Raw genomic sequence first — 21,057 nt, 5'->3', positions numbered from 1 at the left:
TGAGGTGTAACTCACGCGCATAAAGTTTACCTACTCTAAGAGAGCAACACAGTGACTCAGTAAATCCACCACGCTGGTCGCAATTCAATGTTGGAAAGTTTCCGTCAGGCTCCCTGATTTTTTGTTCCCATTCCCAGTTCAGCCCCAGGCAGCCTCTAGGCTGTGTCCCCATCTGGGGACTGCCTTTTTCTGGCTATTTTATAAAGCAGAGTCATGCAACACGCTGTCTGTGCTTGCTTACAGCTCATTGTAGATCAGTGCGTCCCTCTCTCCCAAAGTCACTGGGTCACAGAATGGGTTCACCATTGTCAAGATGCTGCCAGGGGTCTGCAGCACAGCGTACTTCACTGCGGTGCCACGTCATGTCCAATGCCATATCCAGAGTCATCCCAACCTCATTAACACTCTGCACTGTGCGTCTTTTGAAACTGTCTGATTGTAACCACACTGTGGGGGCTCACTGTGGCTCCATAGCCAACATTTCCTTAATGATGAATGTTGTCCATTAGTGTGTCTGTCACCAGGGACTTCTCCCTGTCATTCCTTACACGTGAGGAGACCCAAATCTGTCTCTTTCCCCTGTCAGAATGTCTGCTGCAGTCAGTGTATAGCCACAGGGGCACACATGACCACGTGTGTCTTTAATACTGGAGAATGTCCTTCTGTCCTCTCCAGCTGCATCCATCCCCCTGGAAATAGTTAAAAACATCCGATTTGAGGATGGCATGTTGCTCAGTGGTAAAGTTCTTACCCAGCTTTCCACAAAGCCCAGCATTCATTCTCTAGTAGAGCACACACACACACACACACACACACACACACACACACACACACACACACACACACACAGAGAGAGAGAGAGAGAGAGAGAGAGAGAGAAATCCAAGTCATGCCAAAACTTTAAGGTTTTCACTGAAACCACTTGACCTATGGGCAGTTCAAGTTTCCTAGGTTGTTTTATACCCGAACAACTCATTTTCAAACACCTCACATTCTGCTGTGCTCCTAGCCTATCACATTGATTAGAAAGCACTGTCTGCCCAGGTTATCAGTTCAGCACAGGCAGGGTACTTGGGCACAGATTGGGGTAAGTGAAGCTGGGTATGTCCCCGTAACAGCCCTCAAATCCTGCCGTGTTTCAAACAGTTCAGTCTGCCTGGCAAGTCAACAGCACATCCTCTTGCCCATTGAGTGGGATGCAGAGGCAGGGGAGAGACCCAGAGATAAGAAGAGAGGGAAGCTGAGAAGACTCAGACAGGAAGGAGAGAAAAAGCTGGGTCAGTGCAAACCCTGTTCAGCATCCCAAGCTGTTCAGCATCCAAGTCTGGGCAGAAGAGGGGATGCAGGAGAAACGGTGTCCAAAGTCTAGACTGAGCTGGGCACAGTCCTTGGGCCAGAGTCACACTTAGGCTTTGAGAGCCCTGTAGTTCCTAGCAGGGGGCTGTACTGGGCCTAATAAGCATTATAGCTTGGATGATGGTTCTCAGCTAGGGAAGTAGCCCTGCCCTGACCCCAGGACTCTCCACACCTAGTTCCATATTGTGTGTACAAATTCAGGGTGACATCTGGGACTGGGACAGGGGATACTGTCCCCTGGCTATCTTCATTCTGACAACCCTCTCGTCAGGACAGATATAGGTCTGTAGGCTGGCTGGTGGCATGTTTCAGAAGTGGTGGGTCTGGCTTGACAGAGAGATGACTCAGAGGAATTCCGTTTTCATCACCCCTCACCGGTGGACCCACCACCACCTCTGACCTCCTTGGGCACCTGCACACATGTGCACATGCCCACAGATGTACACGTACATATAATTAAAAATAAAATAAATCTTTTTTTTTTAAAAAAGAATGGGTAGCTGATTTACTGGGGTGATGTGAAGGGTAGCGGCCACCACAGAAACCTGTCATGGAGAGGCAGCACAGATGTGGCTTGGACTAGGAACGGTGACTCCAGGTGGGCCTGGGATGCAGACAGGTCCAGCCTCCCTACCCTGGTTCCACTGCTTTTCAGCAAGGCAGCTGTGGGGATGGGCTGCCTGAGGTGGTAGGAGGGAAAGAAACTCAGACCACAGCCATGAGGAGGCCCAGAGGCCATGTCTAGCTTGGTGTCCTGTCCCCTTAGCTTCTTCATCAGGAAGGAGTGGGCTGGTCTGTCAGAGTCTCTCCTCCCCTTCTCTCCTCACGCATGCTCATGAGACTTTTAAGTCAAAGGATGGAAATTGGCAAAAGGGGTCAGGGGGGCTTGGAGGGGAGTAGGCTGGCTCTCCAGAAAGGTGCAGTTCTCCACTAAAGAGCCCTTCCTCTGTGAAGGGCTAGACAAAGACAAAGGGGTGCATGCTGATAATTCCCACGGCTAGCTCTGTGTTTCTTGAGCCACTGACTTAGCCCCAGATGGTTTCAAAGCCTTGTGCAGGTAGAGCTTAGCACCCCCTGGTTTCTGACAGCCCATTTGTTCCTTTGGACAGGCATCTGGCCCAGAATCCTTTCATCTGTGACTGTAACCTCAAGTGGCTGGCAGACTTCTTACGTACCAACCCCATCGAGACAACTGGGGCCCGATGTGCCAGCCCCCGGCGCCTCGCCAACAAGCGTATTGGGCAGATCAAAAGCAAGAAGTTTCGGTGCTCAGGTAAGGGCCACCTGCGTGTCTCCAGCGGGCCCAGGGGACCAGGAATATGTTCTGGTGTCCTTTTAATCATTTTATGTATGTGAGCACACTGTAGCTGTTTTCAGACACACCAGAAACGAGCATCAGATCCTATTACAGATGTTTGTGAGCCACCGTGTGGTTGCTGGGAACTGAACTCAAGACCTCTGGAAGAGCAGTCAGTGTTCTTAACCACTGAGCCATCTCTCCAGCCCTGTCCTAGTGTTCTTAGCAGAGACGTTCTCAGGACTTTGGGACTTGCTAGGGTTGGTGTGGGCCCTGCATTCATCTTAGATGGGTTGGCACCTCGGTCTGGCCCCTCACTTTCATGCCATCTCGGTGAGGCTGTGGAGGGAGAGTTTCCCATCCCTCTGCTCCAGGCTTAGGACGCCTCTCGGTGAGTAGGAGATCCTTCTAGAACCAAGATGGAGAAGTGGCCTCAGCACATTCAACCCACTTGGCATCTGGCCGTGGGCAGTTTGGGTCAGCTTCTGTACCTGGGTGTTTGGTTCAGGAGCCTAGTGCCTCCCCCGCCGTAACCCTACCCATAAGGTCAGCACAGTGCCTGTGTGTGCTGGCAAGTGAGAGCTTTAGTTGGCCTGGGGACATGAGTGTTCTGAGGTAAGATCTTCTACACATAAAGACGAGGGGGCAGGGAAGAGGCCCTCTCATGCAGTGTCCCAGCTGCATTCATGGGGTGCCTCCCATGGGGGGGAGGGGCACGGGCCTGCCCCAGATGCTCCTATAACCTGGTACATCTGCTTTTTTTTTCCCCCAGCCAAAGAGCAGTACTTCATTCCAGGTAAGGGCAGTGGGGGACTGAGGCCAGCTGGGGGTAGCAGTGAGTATGGCCACAGTAGAGGGAAGGTGGTGGCAGGAGTGGGAGGTGGGGACAGGGGAAGGGAGAGCTGGGAGCCCTTAGCTGCTTGGAGCTTACTCAGGCCCTCAACTCTGCCATACTCTCACTCCAGGGACAGAGGACTACCACCTGAACAGCGAGTGTACCAGCGACGTGGCCTGCCCACACAAGTGCCGTTGTGAGGCCAGTGTGGTGGAGTGCTCCAGCCTGAAACTCTCTAAGATCCCTGAGCGAATCCCCCAGTCCACGACTGAGCTGTGAGCCCTGTGCTGCCCACCCCACTCCCACCCCCACCCCTGTGCCTGGTACCCACTAACCTACCTGGCTCCCTTCCCAGCCAGCTCTGTGTGGGGCATCATGGGAGGTACTGGCTGAAGCATGCCAGCTCATAGTTTTGGCAAGATACAGCCTTCATCCATAGCCCCTGCCCCTGCTTTCCTGAGAAGTATTTAGGCGTCCGAGGCTGGTCACCAGCCTGAACCATGACTGGCTTTTCTTAAGGGTAGTTCATTAGGGAGGCAGGAAGCCAGAATCTCAAATCTCAAGCTGCGGTTTAAATCCTTCCTTAGCTACTATTTCTCTTTATCTAAAAGTTTGAACATGCATGCCTGTGTGTGTGTGTGTGTGTGTGTGTGTGTGTGCCTGTGTGTATGTGTGTGTGTTTTCATGCATGGTGCTTGTGTGATCAGAAGCCAGCTTTTGTGAGTCATTTCTCTCCTTCCATCATGTAGAGGATGGAACTCAAGCAGGTGGCAGGCATCTTTACCAAGACAGCTTGCAGTCCCTTCATTATGTTTTTAATTAAAAAAAATCTCATTTATCCCCACCCACCCCCTTTTTTACCCAGTGTCCAACTTTGCTTTGAAATGGGCTCAGTAGCCCTTCGACTTGCACCCCATCATCTCTGTGTGAAGAGTGGCGTGCTTAGGTTGACCACATATGTATGTGTTTGTTCTGTTCCTTGCCATTCACAGACGACTGAACAACAATGAGATTTCTATCCTAGAGGCCACTGGGTTGTTTAAGAAGCTCTCACATCTGAAGAAAATGTGAGTTTCCCACTGGTGGGAGGGTGCCTGGCAAGACACTGGCACGGGATGGGAGGGTAGTGTGCAGAGCACCCACTGGGAGCCAGGGTAGGACTCCTGTGCATGAGGGAGGACGGACCTCTGAGCTCAGAGGACTCATAGTCCTCCCCTCCCTCCTCCCCCAGAAACCTGAGCAATAACAAGGTGTCCGAGATCGAAGACGGGACGTTTGAGGGTGCCGCCTCTGTCAGTGAGCTGCACCTGACTGCTAACCAGCTGGAGTCCATTAGAAGTGGCATGTTCCGGGGTCTAGATGGCTTGCGGACCCTGTGAGTGAGCGGGGCTAGGGGCACACAGACAAGCCACAGCATGGGCTCCCCCCCCCCCCAGTCTTCACTGGCAGGAGGGTGGGAACCCTGAGGATCAATCTTCATGTTCTTGGGATGTGGACTGGCCCCTGGCCCGGGTGGGGGCGGGGAGGTTGGACCACCATCAGTGCCCTGTGATCCAAGCTGCTGGGGTACAGATGGCACAGCTTAGGAGTGACCAGAACAGCCACAAGGGGGTGGCTGGTTGTGAGAGGACCCTGTTCGTGTAAATGTCAGAGCAGAGATGTCCCTAGAAATTCTGAACTCTGTGGCTTGGAGCCAGCACTCCAGGCCTTGGGAACCCATTGGAAGCTTACAGTCGTCTCCCCTCCATGACCACCACATGCCCTCCGCTCAGGCAGTGCTGGCTCTTCAGTGTCCAGGACAGGGGGTTACATCCTGTTGGTCTCCACAGATGTTCCCTGTGTCCAGCCCAGAGCTACCTGTGGCTGTGGGGCACACTTCATCTCGACTCATTTTAGACAGCTGCAGATGGACAATGGCTGTCACTCAGAAACCGCAGCCCTCAGAGCCACCTTGCCGGGGTTTAAGTCCCAGACACGTAGCATAGTAGAGTCTTGTCATCTGAAGTTGTCATGTGTAACTGTGTGGGATGCCCGAGGAGTTATGTGGACTGGGATTCAGTCGGGTGCTGTTCGTCAGCTCAGTCTTTCCCTGTGAGCAGAACATGATCATATTTCTAGTCTGGACCTGTTTAGCTAGTCCCCCCCCCTTCCACCTGCCCAGTTCTCCTTGGGTCCTGGGGGAGATGTAACCAGTCAGGTGTGATTTTCTGACGAAGGTCATCGAGTAGAAGAGGGACATGGGAAGGGTCAGTGTGGGGACAGAGACAGCAAAACCCCAGGAGAGACTGTGAAGCATCTAGAATCCCAGGGCTACCCAATGTCATGGTTGGTGTTGATAGTGGTCCTTCCATGCTTTATCTACATATAGCTTTATACTTACAAACATATAATACACATATGCATATACACATAGGTCACTATAACCATCGCCTATATAACCATCGCCACAGTCTATGCCATACACATAACTTATCCCCCCCCAATTTCTTACTATCCTCTCTATCATCATCATCATCAATAGAAAATCTAATCAGCTGGGTGGTGGTGGTGGCACATACCTTTAGTTCCAGCACTCTAGAGGCAGAGGCAGGTGGATCCCTATGAGTTCAAGGCCAGCCTGGTCTACAGAGTGAATTTCAGAACAACCAGGGCTACACAGAGAAGCCTAGTCCCAAAAGCATCACAAAACAAACAAAACAAGACAAGACACATCTAATCGGAGGACAAGAGAGCTACCTCGGTGGTTAAATGTACTTACTGCTCTTACAGAGGACCAGGGTTTGATTCCCAGCATCCACATGATGGCTCACAACCACCTGCAACTCCAATTCTGGGAGATCCAACACCCTCTTCTAACTTCTGTGGACAGCTGTACAATGTGGTGCAAATGCTGGCAAAACATATACACACAATTTTTTAAAAAGATTATCGAAGATAGAATACAACTTCTCAGCAAAATTTTAAGTATATAATATAGTATTATTTGTTAAAGACACTGCACCACACTGGAATTTTTAGGCACTATTTATTTTGGTTGTGTGTAGTGTATAAACACACATATATTAAACACATATGTATACATATATACACACACATATATATTAAACACACATATATAAATATAAATAATAAATAAAAATAAATATAAGAAAATACATAACATCTCTTCTCCTTTTCCTTTTCTTCTTCATGTGTTCTCTATGTAACACAGTTAATCTTGACTTTGTGGCTATCCTGCCTCAGTTTCCCAAGGTCTGTGACTACAGGCTCAAGCCACCATGTGCAGCTCCCAGATATTTTGTTTAATAACCTGCTTTTTCCTTCAACGTGGAAGGAATCGTACATCATAGAATGTCTTCAAAACATAACTATTTTATGTGTAATCTAGATGCTTAGGCTGTTTTAAATTCTGTTTTTGAGAAATGCTGCATTTATGACCATCATTCCAAGTTCTGCACACGCCCCTGAGTAGTCAGGCAGTGGAGTCCTGAAAGGGGGCCAGCCAATGGAAACAGAAGGGGACTGCCTCTTGTGGACAATCTGGGGCGGCTCGGCACCCTCTTCCCCAGAGGCCTCCCTTGTTGTCTTGCCAACCGTGTGTGCCCATCTTCATGCTGTGACCTAGGCTGGCATTGTGATGATTATGTTTTAATCTCTTCTCTGATTTGACAGGCAGGAACTGGGTGTTATTTGGGTATCCTTGATTACTGGCTAATCAGTCTGACATGCTTCATGCATGGTCGCAGTCCATTTAAATGCCCCTTGGAATCGCCTACCCAATGCTGGCTTGGTTTCTGCTTCTTTTTTTTCTTCTTCTTCTTCTTTCTTTTTTTTGGCTGGGGGCAGGAATTAAAGGGGTCTTGGAGGGTGAGTAATGTGGCCAAGGCATTGCTCCAAATAGAGATGAGAAAGAAAGACATCTGAGCAGCACCAGGTTCTGCTGTCCCTTGGCCACAGGGTTCCTAGCAGGTGTCGGTCTGAGAAAATGGCCCGAGGCTGGGGACACCCTCTCATAGCTATTTTAAAGTTAAACTCTTGAGGGAGTCTTCAGTGGGTCATTGAGGGGTTCTGCCTCTTTTCTCAACACCCCTCCTCCCCAGGATGCTGAGGAACAACCGTATCAGCTGTATCCACAACGACAGCTTCACCGGGCTGCGCAACGTGCGGCTCCTGTCTCTCTATGACAACCACATCACCACCATCTCCCCTGGAGCCTTTGACACTCTCCAGGCCCTGTCCACACTGTAAGTCTCAGTCTCTGAGGACAGGTGGGCTGGTGACTTAGGCTGGGGGAACCCTGCCTACTACCCCAGCGGCAGGAGGGACTTCTTGCCTTGAGGAGCATCTTCAGGGGAATCATGGGTCCTTCTGGTTCTTTCCGCCGCGGGTTCTTTCTCTGGTCCTAGAAGTTGGTCACTTAGGAGATTATAAGCTGTCTGGGGCTGTGAGGTCAGAAGAGGACTCTGCCAGGCTCACTGAGAATGGAAAGTGCCTTCATGACCACACACCCCGTCCCTTCCAGAAACCTCCTGGCCAACCCGTTCAACTGCAACTGCCATCTGTCATGGCTGGGCGACTGGCTCCGGAAGAGGAAGATTGTGACGGGGAACCCTCGCTGTCAGAACCCAGACTTCCTGCGGCAGATTCCTCTGCAGGATGTGGCCTTCCCTGACTTCAGGTGTGAGGAAGGTAACTTGTGGGCCATGCAGCAGGGACAGGATGGGGCTTGCCTGAGGGGCTGGGCAGGCAGCGCCCTAGGGAGCCCTGGGGAGGGAATAGGAGACACTCTCGCTTGTTGCTGACGCTGTGTAGTGGTATGTGTGCGTTCTCCCTTCTAGCAGGCTGTAGCCTCTCCTTCGGTTCTTGTAAGGGTCACACACACCCCGAGGTTCCTGTTGGAAGCAGACTTTTCCTGGGGTAGCATAGCAAGTGTGTCCCTCAGTTGTCCCTGCTCTGTAGTGTCTCAGCATGTCTGCTGTCACGGGAGCCTTTCTCAGGCTGATGTTAGCTCTCAAATTCCTCTGCCGCTGGATGCTGTGTTCGTGTGTCTCTAGTCTGCATGTGCGTGTTCCTCCTGCTGTTCCAGAGCACACCCCTGCTCTGAAATCACCTAGCCAGGCCATGTGGAGAGGAGGGAGACCAGAGAGTCCCAACTCTCACACCAAGAAAGACAGCTAAGGCTTTTTTCCAAAGAAAATCTATGTATTTTTCTAAGAACATTTTTATGCCCTACTTTTAAAATTAAAAAAAAAAAATCTCAAGCCAGACATGCGACCATGTAGGCTGAGACAGGAGATTTGAGAGTTCAAGGCCAGCCAGGGCTCAACAGTAGGAAAAAAAAAAAAAAAAGGAAGGAGGATGTATGGATGGATGGATAGATGGATGGATGGATGGATAGATGGATGGATGGATGGAAGGAAGGAAGGGTGGATGGATGGATGGATGGATGATGGATGGATGGATGGATGAATGGAAGGAAGGAAGGAAGGAAGGATGGATGGATGGATGGATGGATGGAAGGAAGGAAGGGTGGATGGATGGATGGATGGATGGATGGATGGATGAATGGAAGGAAGGAAGGAAGGAAGGAAGGAAGGAAGGAAGGAAGGATGGATGGATGGATGGATGGATGGATGGATGGATGGATGGATAGATGGATGAATGGAAGGAAGGAAGGATGGATGGATGGATGGATGGGTGGGTGGACAGAAACCACTGTGTGATTTTTATCTTCATCATACTGTTCACACACACACATTTTATGGTTTAATATCTGTTGTAGTTAATTCCTATTTTTAAGAATTGAAATACTGCATCTTGGTCTCTTGCCACTGACTGGCTTTTGAGAACTGACTGCTTTACTTACAGCAGTCTCTTTGGGGCTGGAATGTGGATCCGTTGGTAAAGTACTTGCCTTGCAAACACGAAGCCCTGACTTTCATCCCCAGAATACATGTTTTTAAAAAACAAGCCATGGTGGTGTGTGCTTACAATACCAGGACCAGGAGGCAGAGATGGGAGGACTCTGGGGCTCTCATTCTGGCAAGCCTAACCTCGGAAAATTCCAGAAATGACACCCAAGGTCATTCTCTGGCTTCTATATGAGTGCCCCCCCACTCCAAACGCATGCACCCCCAGCCCCCTACACACGCATGCACATGCATACATGTGCTAGTCTCTCTTTCTTTCTTTTTTTTGGGGGGGGGTGTTTATTTTTGGTTTTTCAAGACAGAGTTTCTCTGTATAGTCCTGGCTGTCCTGGGACTCACTTTGTAGACCAGGCTGGCCTCGAACTCAGAAATCCGCCTGCCTCTGCCTCCCAAGTGCTGGGATTAAAGGTGTGTGCCACCACCGCCCCGCTCTCCCTTTCTTTCAAAGACAATATACCACTATTCCTTAAGAACAAGAAAGAGGGCTGGAGAGATGGCTCAGCGGTTAAGAGCATTGACTGCTCTTCCGCAGGTCCCGAGTTCAAATTTCAGCAGCCACATGGTGGCTCGCAACCATCTGTAATGAGATCTGAGACCCTCTTCTGGAGTGTCTGAAGACAGCTACAGTGTACTTACATATAATAAATAAATAACTCTTTTTTAAAAAACCAAAAATTAAGAGATGAATAAGAGCTAGCCAGGAAGACATGAGATTACTTTAAACAACAACAACAAAAAAAAAAAAGAACAAGAAAGAACAATCCAGAAGATAGAAAAACCACCCCTGCACACCTCTGCATCCCAGATTCCCAGCATGGGACAGCCTCTGTGATTCTGCAATACAGTTTCCCTGATCTCTACTGTGTGTTTGCATGTGAGGACACACCCAGGACTTCCCAGGTCCCCAGCAAAAATCCTTTCATCACAAACCCTCCTGGTCTAGAGGGCACCACTGAGCCAGTCCCGGTAGCTTGGTATTTAACAATCCTCCCCGATGATGATTTTTGCACCATGCTACCAGGAACCCCGACATCGATAACTCCTTCTGATCCAGTGTGATGCTCCCTTTAGAACAACTTCCTAGGAAGGAAAAGGTGTGAGTGTTTCTTTGAGCTTTTGCTGCTGAGACAGTGCGACCAATGGCCAGGAGAAGAGCTTCCAGAGGCTGTCGGCCTGCAGCCCTGTCCCTATGCTGCCTTCAAGGGCAGGGAGCTTTGCAGAGTTGCATAGTAAACCACCCTGGATTTAGTTCCACCATCTTTAAAAGGGGTCCATTGTAGCACATCTGCATGGGGTGTTTTGAGGACTTGTAAATTCATCTTTACTTACGATGCGGTGATTAAATAGGGTCAGCTCCTATACCCGAGTCACTGTTGACAGAGGGTTCCTGCTGTCTCTTCATGTTCCCGACAGCTCTGACCATTGACTCTGCTGTACCCCATCATAAGAAAGGTAGAAACACAGGGGGCTCCTTACTGAAGAAGCCAATGATGAATGAAGGGGTCATTGGTCTGCACTGCATTGGCCTGGGTCTCAGCCCTAAGACACTTCATCAGCACGAGGACAAGTCACTCACCCTGTCGAGATCTCAGTGAAATAGAAAATCATTTGCCCTCATCGTCCATCAGACTCCTGAGCTGGGCCAGGTGCTCCACTGAGTGCTCCACTGAGTGGTCGTTGCCAGTGTATCCCCAAGGGGTAACAGTGTTGCAAGGGGAGAAGCTTGACACAGTACCAGGCAGTATTGGGTGCTCAAGAAGTGGTAGCTGTGTCCTCCCCTGCCCGGGGCCACCTTGGGTCTGACGCAGGAAAGAGGTTTCCTCAGATCTGTTTTAATCTGGAAACTGCTCCAGAAGTCTTTGTTCCTGTTGGTGCTAGCCAGCGGCGTGCAGTAAAAAGAGGCTGTGCTGGTGGCCAAGGCTGTGTCAGGGAAGAGATGCTGCCCTGAGGGGTCCTAGAAACTTTCCTAAGGAAACCATGTCCCTGACTGACCAGCGCGTCATTCCTTCCTCCCTAGGCCAGGAGGAGGTGGGCTGCCTGCCCCGCCCACAGTGCCCCCAGGAGTGTGCCTGCCTGGACACAGTGGTCCGCTGCAGCAACAAGCACCTCCAGGCTCTGCCCAAGGGCATCCCCAAGAATGTCACAGAACTGTAAGTAGCCCAGGCTTACGATCTGTTGGCCGTGAGTCAGTAGGACCTGCCAGTGGGAGGAGACACTGATGAGTGGGCGTTGACTGACCGGAAGGAGAGTTAGCCCGGAAAGCTCTGGAAAGGCGACAACCTTTCTCTAGTCCAGTGGTTCTCAACCTTCCTAATACTGTGACCCTTTAATACAGTTCCCCGTATTGTGGTGACCCCCCCCCAGAACCATAAAATTATTTCCGTTGCTACTTCATAACTGTAATTCTGCTACTGTTGTGAATCGTAATGTAAATATCTGATATGCAGGCTATCTGTCTGATACACAACCCCTGTTTTGACCCCCAAAATGGGGTCACGACCCACAGGTTGAGAACCACTGCCCTGGCCTCTTCTCTATAGTTACCTTATGACAAAGTCATGGTAAAGACTCTGCTTTTAAAATAAAGTGTAGCATTGCTTTCCCCACCTCACAATGTTTGTCGGGAAGACATTGTTGATGTCTATAGACATAACCTCCAACACCTCTTCAGCTGTGGTCTCTACAACAAATCCTACATATACAACCCCTCTAGTGAGACTTCTACTCCAGAAGCACTGGGCACATAGAACTCTTGCCGCCTTTGCCTAGTGGCCTGCCTCTCAGGGAAAGCAGTGCCTTATCTTTTCACCCTCTTACCAGCTGGGTGTGAGGTGGCCTGGCCCCTCACCTCCCCTGCACCAATACTCAGCATTGCGCTGCACAATGTTCACAGCTCACGGTGTCTGAGTTCCTGGGTGCCCGCGGGTGTCAATGCGTGTGACAGACACTCTCTCTTCCATGTGTTCTCTCCTCAGCTATTTGGATGGGAACCAGTTCACACTCGTTCCGGGACAGCTGTCTACCTTCAAGTATCTGCAGCTCGTGTGAGTATCCAGGGATCCTGAGGACCCCAGGCCTGCCTCAGAGGCTAGGAGGACCACTGGCACCTAACCACTGTAGCTCCACCTTCCCAGGAGTCTCCCATTTGTGGGCAGATGCTGTTAAGGAATCCTGCCTGTTCCCCATCTCTTCAGGAAACTCCTATACCCAAGAGCTGTTTTGCCATCTGGTGGTCAATCTCAGAATTGCATCCTTTCTGATACCCCCATGGGTTGGCGGGGCAGGGGCAGCTCTGCCCACACCATCTCCCCAAACCTCCCTGTAGACTGGTAATTATTGTTGCTCTGAGCGGACCCTGCAAGCATCCAGGGATGAATAGAGGATGGTGTGGAGCTTTTCAGTTCAGCCCCTGTCCCCAGGCCAGATGTAAAACAAAGCAACTTCCAGTCCACATACTATTTTTTCTTAGAGAAAAACCTGTTTTGCTATTACTGCTTTTCTGCCCTGCGGGAGTCCTGGAAATAAAACCCTTGGATAATAAGGTCAACTCCTCTTAGCTTCCCAGTGTTATTAGGACCTCCTTCAATCTTTTTTTTTTTTTTTTGTCTGCGTATTAGCCAGAGTCTATCAAAGAAGTCCAGAGGACTTTTCGTCATAGTGTGGCTTGGCTCAGAACTCTGGCCAAGTGCAGCGGGGTGGGTCAATGTTAGCCTAAGAACTGTTTTTAATGAGTTTGCTCTCAGTGACAACTGAAACCTGTTGTTGGCGGGTTTGTTCTTAGACAAGGAGCAAGGGTAGAAGTTGGCACGCAGCTTCTTTCCCTGAAAAAAACTTAGCTATGAAAGCCGTGTTGCCACGGGCTGGCAGCATTCCGTGAGAGGCCTGGCCACTTTGCACAGCACTGGCTTACGGCGCTGTGATCCTCCAATTCGGCTGTCTTTGCTCGATGACCAGTGTGCTCTGATCACTTCAGTGGAGCGGGGATGAAATAGTGGCTAGTGTCAAGAGAGAGTCTTTACTCTCCAAGCTCGCCAGCCTTTCTTGTGGTCTAAGGCCTTTGCCAGTAGCCCAGATCTACATGAAGAAGTAAGGACGGAGGGACAGAGCAGGAATGTCAAACTAGCTGCTTCTGTTAGGCTGCCCCACCAGCATGAAAGACTCCACCTCCCCAACACTAGAAAGGAAGGGGCCTCTAGAAATGGGATGCAGAGTTGGGATTCTGTAATAAGGAGGTTTCCTGGGTGCTGAAGACAAGCACCCTGGTTTTATTTATTTTATTTTATTTATTTTATTTTTTTGGTTTTTTGAGACAGGGTTTCTCTGTATAGCCCTGGCTGTCCTGGGACTCACTTTGTAGACCAGGTTGGCCTTGAACTCAGAAATCCGCCTACCTCTGCCTCCCAAGTGCTGGGATTAAAGGCGTGCGCCACCACACCCAGCAGGCACACTGTTAATATCTTTTCATAGCCAAGAGCTGCATGCAGGAGGTGTAGCGGGCAGATCAGGGCCACCCCCCCCCCCAAGGTCATGGATCTCCCTTAGATGGTCTAAGGAGGGTGTAGAAAGAGGTCAGGGGTTCCCTAAATTGCAGGGTGCAGTAGGGTCTAACACAGGCAGCTGAAGATGAGGCCTGAGATGGAAGGAGAGTGCGGTGAGCAGAGGCTGCAAGCTGAAGAGAGGAGAGACCACATGTGGATGCTGACTTGATACAGTCAGGAACTTAGAGGGATGGTGCAGATGGGGAAAGTGATCCAGGACCAGGCCACAACACCAGGGGTAGAAGGCAGCAACGGTCTCAGCCTCAGGCTGCTGGGCTGAGGAAGCACCAGGCCCAGCTCCACTGAGGTAGGGTACCAGGTAGAATAGTGCCCTGGGAAGGTACAGGCTGGGGCCCTAGGGATGGCACCAGCAGCTCAGGACAGTGAGGGCAGCCAGAGGCATCACTGGGGATACCCAGAGTGCACTGGAGGAGTGCAAAGCTGGGAGCTTTTATGTGGTCCTGAGGCTTGTGCCCACCAGGGATTAGAAGATGGGTCCCAGGGGAGGAGGACACAGACACAGTCAGGGGAGGTGGAAGGGTGTATAAGAATGGCCTCTGTACCTAGCATGGCCATTCGCTGTAGGAGAGATTCAGTGATGGGTGGGGCCTGGCCCTCCTCTGGCCAGCTGGGTGGCCCTTTGTGAGTTAATCACTCTGAAGACTCCAGATCTTTCTATGTAAAATGGGATTTCACGCTGTCTCATAGGTTTGGTGGCTAGTGTTGGAGGCACAGGGGACGGTGCTTACCAGAAAAAGGGCTGCTGATTCTGGTTGGTAGATGTTGGTCAGTGCCCTCAGAGGGCACTTCTATTGCAGAAAGGGTCAGGAGCCAGCTGTATCTACGTAGGGAAGGTGGGAGGCAGAGAAGGAACAGAGGGAGCTTAGTTGTCAATTGCAAATCCAGTTCCCACATCCTCACCAGAGAGGGAGCCTTGCCCTCCCTGCTGGGGAAGGGCCAAGAGCAGAGGGGATGGGGTGGGAGGAAGAGGAGAGGCTCCAGACGGCACCCAGGGGCAAAGCCTTCTTTCTTTACAAACAAAGATGTTCTTGCTTCTTTCCAGGGACTTGAGCAACAACAAGATCAGTTCCTTGAGCAATTCTTCCTTCACCAACATGAGCCAGCTGACCACGCTGTGAGTGCCTGCCAGCAGGGCCGGGCGGGCACAGGGATATGGCATCAGGCTGTGCTGGCATCACTGGGATCACATGCAGGTGCCCCTTCCCACCAGAGAGGGGCCTGAGAGCCTACAGACTACATGACACCCAGCTTTTGGCCATTGTCAAATGTAAAAAAAAAAATATAGCACACACATGGCAAATATAAGCAATGCGGGCTAATGCCTGTGGCCAATGGCTTGGGATATTGTAGAAGCCAGCATGGGGTTTCTTAGCACACGGGCACAGCATTTTCAGAGGGTCTGATCTCACAACAATCTGAGCTGAACACAACCCTCACAACCCTCAGTAGTAGACTGGGTAAGGAAGGTGTAGTGAAGGCATACATAGGCATGAACATGGCTAGAACCCCAGTTGTCACCAAGGAACTGATCACAAGGACAGAGTAAGGAAAACAAGCCAAACATAAAAGTCTCTTCCAAATGACCTAACTCCTTGAGTTACACATCTTGTGCTGGGACCTGAGGACTTTCCCAGGTGAGACTTAGATCAAACCTGAAAGCCAGTACGGAAAGGGCCCCACTTAGCCAGCTTGTAAGACCAGAGTATGAGCAGAGGCCAGGTCTCCCGCTTGCATCTATGGGTCAGCTCATGCCCACCCTCACCTTCATGACAATCTGGTGACTTGCCCACTCTTCTCTGGAAAGATTTAACTGTGAATGGGCTTCCATGAGCCTGGTTGTGAAGGCCACCTCCACCTATGTGGTGTTTCAGGTCCTAGGTCCCAAGTACCTCTAGGGGCATTTGGCAACATCAGAAGACACGTAGTTGTTATACTGTGGAGGGAGGATGCTGCTAGCACAGAGTGGCCAGAGGTTGGGAGGACCACACCCCTCCCTCAGCACCATGGAGTGGCTAGAGTTCAGGGAGACCACAGCCCTCCCTCAGCACCTGGAAAAGCCCCACAGCCTGGAGCTGACAATAATGCTGAGCTTGACAAACTCGACTAAGCGATCTCAGCAGCCATGAGGAATGCGGTGTTCTTTCCTCTGCCGTGGGCAGTTCCCTTCACTTGGATTTTTAAAAATAATTCTATTTAGGTATATTAATATGCAACAAACATCCAATATTAAAGCATAGACATTGATAGCCGGGAGTGATGACTCATAATCCCAGCACGGAGGCACGGGGATTGCTGCAAGTTCGAGGCTAGCTAGGACTACATAGCAAGACCCTGTCTCAAAAAGGGTACAGATTTTGGCCAACTTTTCTATAATGACAGCACCAGGAAAGCCCTCACCACAACCTGAACCTCTGAACCTGGTCAGAGATTCACATAAAAAGATTCACTTTGTTTGGTGAGTCGGCATAATTACTCTGAGATCCTTCCACATGTGGCTGGTTCCTTCCCTTGATGCCAGAGGCATGCTCTCCGGTCTGCATATCTATCACAGAATCAGCTCCCTCACCAATCTGCCTGTCTGCCCTTGGTCGGTTCATTTATGTGGGTTAGCATGTGGGCTCTAGAAATACAACCCTAATACAAATACTGTTAACTAACTTCATAACATAACCCTGGCCTCAAAGCCTCAGCTTGCTCACCCATAGGATGGGTTAGGAATAGCCCTTCATCCCTGCCTTAGCTTCCTCCCTCCTCCCTGCAGGATCCTCAGCTACAATGCCCTCCAGTGCATCCCTCCTCTGGCCTTTCAAGGACTTCGTTCGCTGCGCCTGCTGTAAGTCTCTCCCAACTCATTCTTCTAGGAGACCTACCCATGACCCAAGACCTACCTACCCAAACCCCCTGGTGGAGCCCCAGCAGGGACAGTTATATCCAATGATGGGAGATGAGAATACTCTCATTCAGATCCTTTATAAAAGGAATGCTATGCATAGGAAATGAGCCAAGAGGTGACCATCATCCCAAGTTGAATTTGTGTAACTGTTTATGATAGGGGAGGGATGCCTAAAATAAAGGAGTCTTTTGTTTGCACGAGAGACTTCTGTTCAGATTTACAATGTTTGTTTCCAGAGAGCTGTGAACTTTTCTACAAGTTCTCACAGTGAATGTTTTGACCAAAACATTCTGTTGTGTCTGTTATGATGACTCCTGAGCCTTCAGAACCAAGATGACACTCCTCCGGTTCTAATTTATAGCTGGCTATGTTCATCTTCTTGCAAACAGCCTATTCTGCCTCTGTCTCCAGGCTAAGAAAGAGGGCCTGTGTGCCTACATGTCTTTTTTTTTTTTAAAGATTTATTTATTATTATGTGTATGTACGCTGTAGCTGTTTTCAGACACACCAGAAGAGGGCGTCAGATCTCATTATGAGATATCTGTGAGCCACCATGTAGTTGCTGGGATTTGAACTCAGGACCTTTGGAAGAGCAGTCTGTGCTCTTATTCGCTGAGTCATCTTTCCAGCCTGCCTACATGTCTTATTTATGATATAAACTCAGTACTTGAACTATTTAAATGGCGAAATCCGTTTTCCCAAAGTACAAGGGCATAGCACGGCCTAGCTGGACTCTAAGGACTCCTTTTCCCTTTCTGGTGTCTGCTGGACTGTAGATTATCTCCCTATTAGTAGACACCCAAATGTCCATTCAGCAAGGGCTAGGATGGTCCTCCTTTGGGCACCCCACTCTATCCCTGGAGCTGCCTCCAGTAGCATCTTCTCTCCTCAGGTCTTTGCATGGCAATGATGTCTCCACCCTCCAAGAGGGCATCTTTGCAGACGTGACGTCTCTGTCTCACCTGTAAGTAATGCCAGCCCAATTCTCTGAGCCTTGTTGAATTTAAGCAGAACCTGGAGTCTGAAGGAGACCCAGCTCCTCAAACCAGCAGAACATGGTGCCTTTGTCTTGAAATTGAGTCTGGGATCTTTCCCCAGATCCCTTCTTGACCTCATACACACCCAGTAGTTCACGGGGACTGTGAGGGAGTACAGGACATTAGCAGGTGGTAGCAAGCATTTATTGGTTGCTTGTGCTGTCACCTGCCAGTGTGACCTCCCATGTCCCCATAATGATCCCACAACATGGGCAATGTCTCCTTGTTTTACACATAAGGAACTAAGGCTAGGGAAAGGAAGGGAGACATTTGCTTGAAGCTGCCTGGCTGGTGAGGGGGTGGCTCCTACCCCACTGCCCATGCTTCATACCATCCTCATATCACCTGTCTCATCTCACACCACGGGGACGAGCACCAGAAGTATGTCTCCCAAAGAGATAGAATCGCATAGAATTGCTTCGCAAGCCCTACAGCTTGCAGTGCCGTGGTGGTGAGTCTTTAAAAGCATACGGTTGGGAAGATGGCTCAGTCAGTAAAGTGTTAGCCTTGCAAGCCTGAGGACCACAGTTTGACACCCCAGAACTCACATAAAAAGCTGGGCAGGGTAGGATGTACTTGTAATCCTATAGCCGAGAGGCAGACACAAGCAGATCCCTGGGGCTCACTGACCAGCTGACCAGCCTTGCCTGCTTGGTGAATTCCAGGCCGGTGAGAGACCCTGCCTCAAAGGAAAAGCATGGGGACCTGAAAAACAACACACAAGGGTGTCCTCTGGCCTCCAGATGCACATGCACACACAGATGTGTATACAAACAATCATAGGCACACCACACACGAACAAAAAGGGAATTAATGTCTCAAAGTACAGAGTTTGAAGTGATGCAAACACTTTGGAAATGAGTAATGGAGATGGTCACCTGGGGATGGGAATACAGTTAGCATTTCTGACTTGCACACCGAATGTGTTAAAAAGTGACCAAGAGTGTATTTTTATGTATTATATATAAAACAATGAAGGAATAGATAAGCCTGGGGCTGAGGAGGGTTGTCCTCACCCTAGAGATTGGGTGAGTGCAGAAAAGGCATCTTCCTGGCGTTTCCTGGTAGCGTTGGCTGTGGCATGCACATGGACTGTGAATGGGCGGCTTTGGCTCTTTACCTCTGAGCCCGCTCCACTTCCAGGGCATGAGTGGGTGGGCATACTTAGATCAGAGAACCTTGGTATCCCAAGTTTTTCTCAGTGTCCCCTCAACCATCTTAGATGTCCCTGGTTCTGAGAATCACCTTTCCCATATTTTAATCTGTAAAGTGAGAGTGATCTTAAAACAGACATTGCCTTCATATATGTATATATTTTAGGGAGCTTCGTCTATGTTAGGTTTCCTTATGACCTCTCAAATGTTCCTTAATTGTAGCTGCCTCTCCTGGATTCTCTCCTAGTCCCATTTTAATTCCCTATCCCAACTTTATCCTCCTGTTCCAGTCCCTGTCCCCCATCCATAACTACATATTCTATTTACATCTCCTAGGGACATCTATCTGTCCCCTCCTAGTCCCCACACTACCCCTAACCTCTGCGGTTCTATGAATTGTAGTCTGTTTCTCATTGATGGAACAGCTAATAGCCACACATAAGAGAACACATACCAGGTTTGTCTTTCTGGGTCTGGGTTACCTCACTCAGAATGATTTTTTTTTTCTAGTTCCACCCATTTCCCCGTGAATTTCCTGATTTTATTTCATTCTTTTTAAATGGCTGAGTAGTACGTCACTGTGTAAATGTACTACATACAAATCCCTAATTCTTTCATCTGTTGAGGGACATCTAGGTTGCTTCCATTTCTGGCTGAATAGAGCAGCCACGGACATAGTTGAGCGAGTGTCCTTGTGGTAGGATGCGGGGTCCTTCGAGCATATGCCCAGGAGTGGGTTAGCTGGATCTTGAGGTAGATCGATTCCCAGCTTCTTGAGGAACTGCCATATTGATTTCACGGCGGCTGTACAAGTTTGCGTTCCCACCAGCCGTGCTCCCCTTGCCCCACATCCTCGCCAAGATGAGCTGTCAGTTGTTTTATTGATCTCAGCCACTCTGACAGGTGTAAGATGGAATCTCAGGGTCGTTTTGATTTGCATTTCCCTGCTGACTCAGGATGTTTAACATTTCTTTAAGTGTTTCTCAGCCATTTGCAATTCCTCTATTGAGCATTCTGTTTAGAGCTGCACTCCATTTTTTAATTGGGTTGGTTTGTTTTAGTTCTTATATTCTGCATATTAGCCCTCTATCAGATGTGTAGCTGGGGAAATTCTTTTCCCGTTCTGTGGGTTGCCGCTTTGTCGGGATGATGGTATCGTTTGCCTTAGAGAAGCTTTTCAGGTCCCACTTGTTAATTGTTGATCTTGGTGCCTGAACTAATGGCGTTCTGTTCAGGAAGTCTTTTCCTGTGCCAATGAGTTCAACGCTGTCCCCCACTTTCCTTTCCAGGGTCAGACAGCACATGTCCTAAACGAGCAAACCTAAAGCTGTCATAACTAACTTTGATCCTATAGCTGTCTTTGGGAGAAAAAGTGCTATCAAGCCCGAGGCCAGATCTATTTCATAAGAAATCAGTTAAGGTCATTTGTCCATTAGCCTACCATCCGCTAATGTTAGTCAGCTCTCTATTACCATAGCAACATACCTGAGACAATCAACTTCATTTTTGCCTCACAGCCTCAGAGAATTCAGACCATAGTTGGGGAGCTATATTGCTTTGGGCCTGTGGTAAGGTTGCACATCATGTTGGGAACATGTGGATGATGAAGTTTTTGACCCCATGATAGTTGGGAAGAAAGGAAGAGGCGAGGCCAGGGTACAAACTACAGCATCTCCCATGTATCCATCAGAAGACATATGCCAGCTCAGGTGTCTAACCTGCAGTCCAACGCCAAAAGGCTACGTGTCTGTCATGGCTCGTGCCACAGCTTGCCAACACTGTCCTTTCATTGCTACAATCCTGCATTTTGCTGCCTTTATTCTGCTACAGACTAGAAAGCTTAATTTCTCAATGTTCATTGAGAAGTGGGCGTGAAAATTCAGTAGAAATGATTCATTACATCTTGCCACGCCCATATGATAAAACAGTGAGTAGTTAATGACTGTATGGCACCGTAATCTGTATTCAATGACATGCAGAATAATTAATGTGATAC

At 49.5% G+C, this 21,057-nt stretch overlaps 1 protein-coding gene across 3 annotated transcripts in view; it reads left to right on the top strand.

Moving 5' to 3' along the window:
- Slit1 (slit guidance ligand 1) overlaps positions 1 to 21,057 on the top strand; it is a 149,452-nt gene that overhangs the window by 104,944 nt on the left and 23,451 nt on the right. For all 3 annotated transcript variants that reach the window (XM_030250829.1, XM_030250830.1, NM_015748.3), the window contains 12 exons: positions 2,466 to 2,629; positions 3,426 to 3,449; positions 3,619 to 3,763; positions 4,481 to 4,555; positions 4,720 to 4,863; positions 7,589 to 7,732; positions 8,011 to 8,177; positions 11,436 to 11,568; positions 12,394 to 12,462; positions 15,020 to 15,091; positions 16,739 to 16,810; positions 17,763 to 17,834. In XM_030250829.1, coding sequence (XP_030106689.1) covers positions 2,466 to 2,629; positions 3,426 to 3,449; positions 3,619 to 3,763; positions 4,481 to 4,555; positions 4,720 to 4,863; positions 7,589 to 7,732; positions 8,011 to 8,177; positions 11,436 to 11,568; positions 12,394 to 12,462; positions 15,020 to 15,091; positions 16,739 to 16,810; positions 17,763 to 17,834 — 1,281 coding nt within the window. The remainder of the gene's footprint in view (positions 1 to 2,465; positions 2,630 to 3,425; positions 3,450 to 3,618; positions 3,764 to 4,480; positions 4,556 to 4,719; positions 4,864 to 7,588; positions 7,733 to 8,010; positions 8,178 to 11,435; positions 11,569 to 12,393; positions 12,463 to 15,019; positions 15,092 to 16,738; positions 16,811 to 17,762; positions 17,835 to 21,057) is intronic.

The sequence above is a fragment of the Mus musculus genome, chromosome 19 (genome assembly GCF_000001635.26).
Source record: "Mus musculus strain C57BL/6J chromosome 19, GRCm38.p6 C57BL/6J".
Taxonomy (NCBI): Eukaryota; Metazoa; Chordata; class Mammalia; order Rodentia; family Muridae; genus Mus; species Mus musculus.
The sequence above is the reverse complement of the archived record's forward strand: the minus strand, read 5'-3'. Positions and strand labels throughout refer to the sequence as shown.